The 10,966-nt window shown below is 46.5% G+C and overlaps 1 protein-coding gene across 1 annotated transcript; it reads left to right on the top strand.

The window, feature by feature from the left end:
• Positions 1 to 3,017: 3,017 nt before the first annotated feature.
• Positions 3,018 to 9,514, top strand: LOC308657538 (L-amino-acid oxidase-like; the record flags this gene model as incomplete). The annotated part of the gene is made up of 6 exons (XM_081309310.1): positions 3,018 to 3,245; positions 3,524 to 3,636; positions 4,324 to 4,525; positions 5,695 to 5,763; positions 7,366 to 7,502; positions 8,683 to 9,514. The coding sequence occupies 6 exons, from the start codon at positions 3,018 to 3,020 to the stop codon at positions 9,512 to 9,514; spliced, it is 1,581 nt and encodes a 526-aa protein (XP_081165436.1).
• Positions 9,515 to 10,966: the final 1,452 nt, after the last annotated feature.

Raw genomic sequence — 10,966 nt, 5'->3', positions numbered from 1 at the left:
TTCCCCCTCACCTTTGGGAAAACACCTCAAAGCATTTGTGTTTCCTAGAAGGTCCAGCCATGAATCTATGGTTTCCTTAAGGAATGGAATTGCTGACAATTTCAAGTACCATTTTCAAGTCATATAGAGATGCTGTTGAAATGATCAGTGCATGTATGCATGTGTGGGAATAATCACACTGAATCCTATGAATATGTAAAATCAATATATATTAATCAAAAATTAAAATAGACTGTATGTGGCACATGCCAGTAATCCCAGCTATTCAGGAAGCTGAGGCTACAGGATTCTAAATTAGAGGCCAGCCTGGGCAACTTGGCAAAATAAAAAATTAATTATTTTTTTAATTTGGAAAGGTTAGGGATAAAGTTCAGTGGCAGAGTCCTTGCATAGCATGTGTGAGGTCCTGGGTTCAATCCTCAGTACCATAAAACAAATTAATTAGTAAATAATAACGATAAAAATGTTTTTGGAAGACTAGGTATGTAACTCAGTGTAACAGCACCTGCCTACCATGAGAGAGGCCCTGTATTCAATCAATAAGTACCACAAATAAGTAAGTAATGAAATAATTATAAACATCCCAAGGGACTGGGGAGAAAAAGACCAAAACTTGGGAATTCAGAATGAGTCAGATTCTGCTCTCTTTTCAAAGAAATAGACAAGGAATAAACCCTATTTCCATTCCTTGAAGAAAGAAAAGATGTACGATTCCTGAGGGCAGAGAGAGGCTGAATTCTGAGAGTTGTGCATGTGAATGGACCGAGTAAAAGGAATGAGAAAGCCAAACACACAGGTTCACAGAAGGAAGCTGGAGAAGCAGGTGAAGTCCTTGGCCAGAGTCAGGGGAAAGGTGGACGGAAGGATCCCCACAAAAAAAGGGGGAATGTTTTCTCTGATAGGTGGACCCTAACCCACAATAGAAGGAGGAGTGAAGGGAAGACTAGAAGAGCAGTAGACAAAGAGGAATTGAGGGAAGAGAGGGGAGATGAGCAAAGGAGACAGTGGAATGAATCTGACACAGTTTTCCCACGTACATGTGTGAAAATAACACAGTGAATCTCACCACCATGTACATCCTTAAGACTGGGATTCTAACTAGAGTAACATATACTCCATGCTTGCAAAATCATAGCAAAATGGATATATAATTGAAAAGAACCAAAAAATAAATAATTTTTTAAATGTTGGTCTCAAGGACCAGAGAGCACAAGTCCAGGCTGGACACTGCCCACCAGCTGGAATCTGTGATGAAATGCAGAGGCTGGAGGCCCCAAAGCCTCTCTGTGCACACATCCTTCCCACTGTCCATCCCACTGTCCATCCATGCACTCATTTATTTGTTCCCCCATCTTTCCATCCACTAGTTTTTCTACCACCCCTATATTCCACAAATACATTAGGTGCTTCTCAGGAGGCACACTCTGTGCAGTAGGGACTGATTTCTGTTTCAAGATGGAGAAGACAAGAGGTTAGCAATTATCTAACATACTCCATGCAAGAATCAGCAGGACCGCACAAACTTAATGGTGATGATTGAAATGAAATGGGAGAGTGAGAAATTATACCCAGAAGGAGACAAATAATGGGTCCCTCTGTGCCTTTATTTTCTGTAATGTGAATACCAATCCTATGACAAACCAAGAAAGAAGGGTAGCCCAAATTAAATAAAAATCCTGAGATTGAAGACCAGGGGACATTCACACATTCCTTGTGTGGATTTACATGAAAAGCAAATATGGGTGGGGATATAATTCAGTTGATAGAGCACTTGCCTAGCATTTGCAAGGCCCTGGCTTTGATTCCTAACACCAAAAAAAATTTAAGAAGAAAAATGAATACAAATTTTCTTCCAAGGTCTGTGGCTATCTGACTTGAGAGAGTTGGGTAAGAACCAATCATCTTTTCTTCTCCACATGGGGGGAGAAAAAGAATAAACTATATTAGTCAGCTCAGGTTGCCATAATAAAATACCACAGACTGAGTGGCTTAAATAAGAGAAATTTATTTTCTCATGGTTCTGGTGTCTGGCTGTCCCAGATCAAGGCATTGGCAGGTTTGATTTAAGACCTCTCTTTGGCTTCCTGATAACTATCTTCCCACAAGTTATTTCCTCTGTGTACACATCCCTGGTGTCTCTATCTGTGTCCAAATTTCCTCTTCTTATAAAGACATCAATCAGATTGGAATGGACCTATCCTAACAGCCTCCTTTTACCTTAACCACCTTTTAAGGGCTTCCATCTATAAATAGAGTCACTATTATGAAGTACTAGAGATTAAGGCTTCAACATATGAATTTTGGGCATATGCAATTCAGCCCATAGCACAGATAAATAGTTTTGAAAATAGGAATGAAACAATCACAAGACTTACACCTTTTATAGGACCCTAGGGGGAAGTTATGGCACATCTCTCTCAGAACAGAGACAGAATATAATGGAAGACAAGTGTGGAAATGGAGGCTAGGTCTAGAAAATTCTTTAACCTCAATAACCCTTGGTCATCTCTAAGAGATGACCCCAGGATGTTCCTCTTAGTCTTGGAAAGCTGGTAGCCTACCATGCACACCTCAGAGAATGTAAGTTTATCAAACAATGTCTTACCCACATCCTTCCTTAGCTGCAGTGAGGTAAGGTATTCCCATTGTAACAAACATTTTATCAACCCCAAGGGGGAGATAAGGAAACCCAACGTGAAGGGTAGAGCTATCTCACCTGTCTTCTAGTCAGTGGAGGGCTTGGCCTCCTACATGGAAGTCCAGCTGGCTGAGGTGATGGCAGGTCCTCAGGGACAGATATGCAGCCTGTGTCTCTCCCTGAATGGAGGGCATTGATCTCCCCATGGAAAGCAAGAATGGGAGGGTCCACGGCTAATGCACACTCTGGTAGGGAGGAAAGAAACAGGAATTCCCAGGATGTTGCATTACAGGTTCAGTGACATGATCCTCCACTGATCAAGAATTAAGGCTGGCTTCCTTGGTCCCCAGCTATTTGCCTGACTGCCATCTCCACAACTATGTTCCCAGGCTTTCTGGCTCTGGCCCTTCTGTCTATGCTGGGCATGAGTACCCAGGCCTTTGATGATGACCTTGTCAAATGCTTTGAAGACCCCCAGTATGAAGAACTACTACAGCTGGCTCAAGATGGGCTGGGGCAGACAGCTGAAAAGAAACGGATAGTGGTGATTGGGGCAGGCATGGCTGGACTCACAGCTGCCAAGATTTTGCAGGATGCTGGCCACCAGGTACACAATGGTGCTTGGGAGAGTACCTCATAGGGATCCTGGACTCTGAGCAGGGAGGTGGCTGCAGGTGGTGGATAGCCCAGTGGAACTGGAGCCAAAGACTAAGTCTAGGATTCTAGGCTGGGATGGAAGGGGTAGGAGAGCAATTGGTCTGTCACTATGACACAGAGAGACTTCAGAAAGAGGCAAATCTGGGCCTGCCTGGAGGGAGGAGGAGGGGGTTGTATGGCGGGGACACGACTAGCCTAGTTGTGTTCTATAAATACTTATCTTTCTAGGTGACTGTCCTGGAGGCTTCAGGGTGTGTAGGTGGCAGAATTGAGACCCATAGAGTTCCTGGAACACAGTTGTACATAGAGTTGGGTGCCATGAGGATCCCCATCAACCACAGGTATGATTGAGAGAAGTGGGGGTGGATGGGGAAGACCAGGATATGGGCTGCTAGCAACAAGGACAGGACCTATGCCAACTCATTTCATAGCTCCACAGCTACCTCGAACCCTCTCCCAGCATCAATGTTCTAATATAGAGAACAGACATAGCTGCACCTGTTGAGGATCACAAAAGATAATTGGGATAGGAGAACACCTGAGAAAGTCAAAAGGCAGTCTGTGAGGCCTGCTAACGATAGAAATATGAACATCCTTGTGGGAGAAAGAGGTGTCTTGTGGGGGCCCACTTTGGGAGGGCCATCCTGAAGGGGTGGGTGAGCAGGAATTAGGAGAATGCAGACTGGAATACTCATGATACACACAGTCTCCAGGGAGGATAAATCCAGGGGACATTCCCTCTACACATCTTCATAGTATCTCCTGGACCTGGAGGGGCCACACCTAAAAGTCTGAAGGCTTCAAGTCTTGAACAAAGTGAGAGAGATCTCAGCCAGCAAAGAGGGTTTCCTCTTGGTCACATAGCCATAGCTTGGCATAGCAACTCAGTGCTAAGTAGCCAGTGTTCCTTCTGTAGAGGGAGGTTAGAGAGGGCCCCAGAGAATCCAGTAGGGGCAGGACGTGAGCATAGGGAGCAGGGAAGACTGGTTGCTTCCTCATCCTGGATCAATCTCTGACTCACTCCACAGGCTCTGTCATGAGTTTATTAGGAAACTGGGGCTGACCCTCAAGGAGTTTTTCCCCTCCAACAACCAGACCTGGGTGCTGATCAATGGAATACGGCAGCGCACGGGGATTGTGCAGGCTGACCCCAGCCTGCTAGGGTACCCAGTCAGAGCAGATGAGGTGGGGAAGACAGCTGAACAGCTCTTTGCTGAAGCATTGAGAAAGGTAAGCCAAAGTAGGAATCAGTGACCTCCATGCAGGCCATCACCTTCTTCAAAGACATCTTGTGCAAGGTCAGTCCTGAGGCTCCCCTCTAACCACGGCAAAATTTCTAAAGTTTCTCTCTGTGGACCCCAGGCCCATGTGCAGGAGGGCTCCACTAGCTTGGTCTGTCAACCTTGCCTCCCTCCCATGACCTCCCATCTCAGCAGTCATTGTGCATTTTCAGACCCAAAGGTCTTCACATGTACAGATATGTGTAAAGCTAGCTGCCTTTGAGATCATCATGGCAGATCTAGGTTTAAGGCAGAGAGAGACCTACAAGCTGGACTCTATTTGAATGTACTGTGTGACCCTGGACAAGATGCTTGCCATCTCTCTGTTCCAACTTCTATAAAACAATCATACTGCTAGAGCCTCTCTCCCAGCCTGGTTGTGAAGATTAAGTGAGAAGATGCGTATAAAGTGATCAGAACTTTGCAAGGCATATGGCCAACCTTGAATTATAATTGTCATCATTATTGATATGTGGTCAAGGAAGAAAATCAATGATGGGCCCTGTCTGGAATACCTGCATGCCTTCTTCTAACTGAACAATGTTTACTCAGCACTGACAGTGCCTTTTTCTTTCCTGACCTGTGACCCAAAAGGACCTCAGTGTGACAGCTGAGCTCTGGGACATACCTTACACAGGAGGCCTCTGTCCAGATGCCCTGCCTTTGCTGGAGTGATATCCTGCTAAGCTCAGCATACACTCCATAGCTCTTGGACCTCATCAAGTGTCACTCAACAGCTCAGTAGGACCAAGCCCTTAGGCATCCACACCATTCACAGTGGCCCCAGAGGCCTGCAGAAATGTCCTCAGACAAGGACAAGGAGATAGACTTCCCCAATTCTGGGGGCTCCAAGGCTGACAGGGAGCCTGGCTCCAGCTTTATACACCTCAGAATATGTGCAAGACAGGGGATAATGTTTCCATCCTCAAGTGCCCCAATCCAGCTGTAGGACTGAGTGTTGCATTCAGAACTAATATAAAGAATGCCTCAGACACACCCAGGATGAGTGGAAGCAAGTGCCAAGCGTGGAACATGGGGGTATGTGGGAGCAGGGTCTAGGGTGTGTGTGGAACTGACCTTCACTAAAGTGTCCTCCCCTCCTCCTTCTTCCATGCCAAGCTGGTGGAGGAGCTGAAGAACAGTAGCTGCAGCCAGATTCTGGAGAAGTATGACTCCTTCTCCACCAAGGTCAGTCCTGAGGCTCCCCTCTAACCATGGCTAACCATGCACCACCCTGTCACAGCTACCCAGAAACCAACCCAGTGGGACAACCCACCCTAGTACTCACTACACTGCACCTTACTTGTTTATCTTTTTTTATAATCTCTCTCCTTTACTTGAATGTAAGCTCCACTAGGACAGGAGAGAGTAGAGAGGAAGGTAGGAAGGGAGGGAAGAAAGAAAATTTTAAAAAAGACCACCCCAAGGACAGCAATCAAAGGTCAAAGATACAGCAAGTCAGAGCTTGCTATTTCAAGGAACTTGCCACCATCACTTGCATTTTTGCAGAGAGTCAAAGGCAGGTAGAGGTATGGGAAAGCCCTCATACAGTTATGTGTTGCTTAATGAGGGGGATAACGTCGCAGAAGTGCATCCTTAGATGATGACAGAGTTCAGTAAAAATCATAATGCTTAGTTACACAAAGATGGCTACAATGTCACAAGGCTATACACTTTCTTGGGACCACTGTCCTATACGTGGTCCATCATTGATGTACTCATGGCTGTAGTGCAAAAAGAGGTGACTGGGGCTGGAGGAATAGCTCAGAGGAAGAACACTGCCTGATATGTACTAGGCCCTGGGTTCAATCCTCACACCACACACACATACACACACACACACACACACACACAGCCACAAGGGGAAGGTTTCAGATATGCCTCATTCGGAGGCTATTGGCATGGAGAAGCTGGAGGCAGTTAACTGGAAAGGGAGCACCTATGTGATTGGCTAGGGGAGGACAGTTGGCCTCCAGTGGTTGTTCCTGAGATGGGAGCAAAGGGGGCAAGGGGGTGCATAAATTTGGATAGCTGAGGAGGAAGCTGAATGGTTATGAGGAGATCCTAACCATTCATGGCCGACTGCTCCAACAGAGGTGGCGGTTTGCCTTTCTGAACTGGGTGCTTCAGAAGTTGGGTGGGTCAAAGTCCTGTGATATCTGATCAGCCACCCTGATTGGTGAAACTTTTCCAGCCAGATTTGTCATGTCCAGGACTTGCCTGGGAGAAAGGAGCATGGGCAAACCGCAGGGCACAATCACAGGCCAATTATACTAGAAGTAGAACCTCATAGTCACTTTATGGTCCAGGGGCCAGGGCAGCCAGGTAATGGGTAGGATAGAGGGTCAGGGCAGGATGGGAAGCAATACTTGGTATTCACCTTTCTCCTGGCTTGGTGTTTTGGGTAGATCAGAGAGGCCAGTCTGGGCCCCATACAGTTACAGATGGACATGAAGACTGGACCTCAGCTTTCCCATCTGTAAAATAGGGCTTCTTCAGATTATATAAGAGGATTATACAAGTAAAGGGCTTGGAAGAGGGTCTGTAGGTTAAAATCCATACCAAACATTAGCTATTTGTCCCTGTTATTGGGACTTGGAGACCATTTGGAACATTGTCCTCAGAGCCCTGTGTGCAAACCAGGCACCTGGGACCCAGCTGAGTGCACTTCTGTCATTCCACCCTGTGCAGTTCTGTTCCTCGTTACCCCCAGGTGGGAGGCAATGGCTCTCATGTCGGCTCCCTGAACATTCTGACCTGGTTGCCTTCTTTCCCTGAACGTGATCCCAGGAGTACCTGATCAAGGTGGGGGACCTGAGTCGTGGGGCAGTGCAGATGATCGGGGACCTGCTGAACACAGACTCTGGCTACTACGAGTCCTTCATAGAAACTCTGCGTGACCTGATCATCTTCTCTCAGGAATCTCGGTGGGAAATGGGGGGAGAGAATGGGCACGGGGTGGCCAGTTACTAGTGAGGACAGGGGTAGAAGGAAGGACAAGATAAATCAGGTGATAACTCCAAGAAAAGTGAGAGTGACAGGAGGGGAGGCAGGGGTTTCCCAACTCCAATGCCCCTCAGAACCACCAGAGGGAGGGTGCTTCTTAAACATGGGGCATCACTTCCAAAGTCAATGGACCTTCGCTGAGACCCAAGAACATGCATTTCTGACATATTCCAGTGACATTGCTATCTGACTTGGGAGCCCACTTTGAGAACCTCTAGCTAAGGGGCTCTTAGGAGCCAATAGATCTGCTTTACTCTGGCCCTTACCTATTCTTCTGTGACAAAGAGCATGACCTCAGTCCTACATTAGAGGTTCATGCAAGAGGAACTTGGTATCTCTCAGACCTGAAAGATAATCAAGGCTTCCAAATTCAGATCTTAGTCACCCTGGGTAACTGGCTATGTGATCTGTAGCTAATGAAGATCAAAAGAACTGAGATTCACTCTCACCTGGGGTTCTGTGACCCATTTCAGACGAAACAGGTACTGACATTTACCAGAGGAGAACTAAGCCTGGAAGAGCCCTGATGGATTACAGACCTCTTCTTTCCCTACCTGCATCCTCCCACTTCTCCTCAGCATTTTTATTCAGAATTAATCAATTTAAATTCAAGCCAATGGCTGCCATAGGGGGAGAGAGGAAGGTGAGGAAGTCTGAAGACAGATCAAGGTCAAATGAAGGTTCTTGGTGGTGTTTAGCCTGCAATATTTAAGGCTACCCTGTGCTGCACTCTGTAAGGACATCATGGAAGGGGTTGAATCCATACATAAGAATCCGGGTCTTTGTCAGCCATGAGACCAGGCATCTTCCATGGAGGTGACCACCAAGGGGACCAGAGGAAGGTAACAAAGAGTAAGGGGCTATACAGACTCAGAGGGTTACATTTTTCTGATTGATCAACGCAAAGCCACACCTTTCTCTAGTTCCCTAAAGCTGACATTCTGGCTGCTTTAATCCGTTTGCCAACTGTTAAATCTCCCCAACACATGAGTGGTACAGTCCATTAGGGAACTCAGCCTCTGTCCAGTCCAAATGACCTGTCTTCTGAATGCCTTGTCCATCTACCTGTTTCTCTTTCCTTCTTTGCTTGCTCATTCTCAGGTTTCATGAAATCGTCGGAGGCTTTGACCAACTCCCTCAGGCCCTTCATGGTGCCCTCTTGCCAGGGACAGTCTTGTTTCACTCACCAGCAGAGGAAGTAGAGATGTCTGGAGACCATGTCCATGTCACCTTCAGGACAGCTGACCCTCTGCAGCCCAGGTCACGTCTGACTGCCGATTTTGTGGTGGTGGCCAGCACTGCCAAGGCTGCCCGGCTCCTCCGTTTTCGGCCACCCCTCTCTCTCAACAAGGAGAATTCACTACGTTCAGTCCACTACACCAGCGCCACCAAAGTGATCCTGGCCTGCACACAGCGTTTCTGGGAGCAAGAAGGCATATTCGGTGGCAAGTCTAGCACCGACCGCCCCGCCCGCTTTATCTACTATCCCAGTCACATCTCCCACAATGGCACAGGTATCATCCTGGCTTCCTATACTGTGAGTGATGATTCCATGTTCTTTGCTGCCATGGACGATGCCCAGGTGGTAGATGTCATCTTGGATGACCTAGCTGCTGTCCATGACCGCCCCAAAGAACAGCTCCGGGCCCTGTGCCCCTATTCCATGGTCAAGCACTGGAGCCAAGACCCCTATTCCTTGGGAGCGTTCACCTCCTTCACTCCTTACCAATATGTGGACTACGCACAGGAGCTCAGCCATCCAGAAGGGCGGGTCCACTTTGCTGGTGAACACACAGCCCTGCCCCATGGCTGGATTGACACAGCTATTAAATCAGGGCTCAGGGCAGCAAAGAGCATCCAAGAGTCTGTGGATTTGGCTTTGACAAAGGATCCTGGGGACACAAAAAAGGCCTACTCCAAAAGTGAGCTATAACCAGCTTGTAGCACCTAAGAATTGGGGTGATTCCAATCACCTTGATCCATAGGAAAACCCTCAAAACCCACTCTCTCATTTTATCTTCACCTTTGCCCAAAGATGTCAAATCAAGGCCAATGAACGGAATCCCTACAATATTTGACCACCCGTGACCTTGGATTTATTGACAATATTTGAACAACAAGAATATTTGATGTAATGATTAAAACAATAAAGCATTTGTTGAATTTAAGACTAAAATTAAGTGTTTTGTCTATGTTCTGAGTGGCATTCAAATAATTTTAGAATTGAGTTCGGAAGGCCACAGAGACTCTTCTAATGCCCTCTCCTGGGGCCCTTTGCTCTGGCCTCTGTTCCTTTAATCTGAGTCTATCCCTAGCTCCCCTCCTCTTCCTTCCATGGCTAATTCCTTTTTCTTTCCTGTGGTACTAGGGATTGCTGCAATGCCTGGCCAGGCCCATGAATTTTAACAGAGGGTAGAAATTTAGTTACCTGGAGGCAACTGTGTGAAAAAGCTCAATGCTTTTTCCAAATTATTACAATAGCCCTTGAGGTACATACTCCAGTACTACTCCATATTACAGATTATGAAAATTGATTCTCCAAGAGGTCACAAATGCTGGTCCTAAGTGGTTTAAACTTCAACCCAACTCTAAATATAACTACAAATCCTCTTGCTTCTTCTAGGCTCAGCTTCTTGGTCTTATTCTTTTTTTTTTTTTTTTTTTTTGGTGCTCCCAAAACAATTAACAATTCACTTTGCAGACTTCAGCAATTAACATCTGAAGTGTTTGAAGGAGTTCAATGTTCTCAGAAGGCAGGGGGCTGTCTTCTGCCTCCTTTCCCCACCCCCATGGAGTCTTCTTGACTGGCAGTCCTGTGAAGAAGTAAACAGATGGAGTTGATACTGATGATAACTTTCAAGCACAGGGTTAATGAAATGACAGGGTATGAATGAGTTCTAGAGACGCCCATCATTTGGCAGTGACCTGGCCTGAGTTTTGTCCCTAAAAGACCTCTTGGGGTATGAGTTCATCACTCAAAGGCCACAGCAAGAAGCCAGGTGGCTATGAAGTTAGGGGACAGTTTATCATCAAGGGGAACAAGGTACCTTCAGGAAGGCCTTCAGAACCACCTGAGGTACTGACTTTCTGTTTAGAGCCTAAAACTAGGCCAGAACAGCATGCTGCTTCTCAGAAAAACCACTCCAACAGGGTCTGGAATTTTATGTCAGTTGCAGTCTAACAAATGAGCCTGTCAAGGTTTCATGGAAGCTGACAAGACTCATGACTTAGAGACAGAGGACTCATGACACCTTCAAGCTGCAAGAACTTCCCAAGTCCCAAGGGGGCAAGATAGAGGGATCCTAGTAGATACTACATCTGCAGTGGACTTGTATGAAAGCTGAGGAGCACTAAGCTCTGAGAGTTTAACAATATTGTTATTGTT

Source organism: Spermophilus citellus (genome assembly GCF_964194105.1).
Source record: "Spermophilus citellus genome assembly, chromosome: 1".
In the NCBI taxonomy this organism is placed as follows: Eukaryota; Metazoa; Chordata; class Mammalia; order Rodentia; family Sciuridae; genus Spermophilus; species Spermophilus citellus.
The sequence above is the reverse complement of the archived record's forward strand: the minus strand, read 5'-3'. Positions and strand labels throughout refer to the sequence as shown.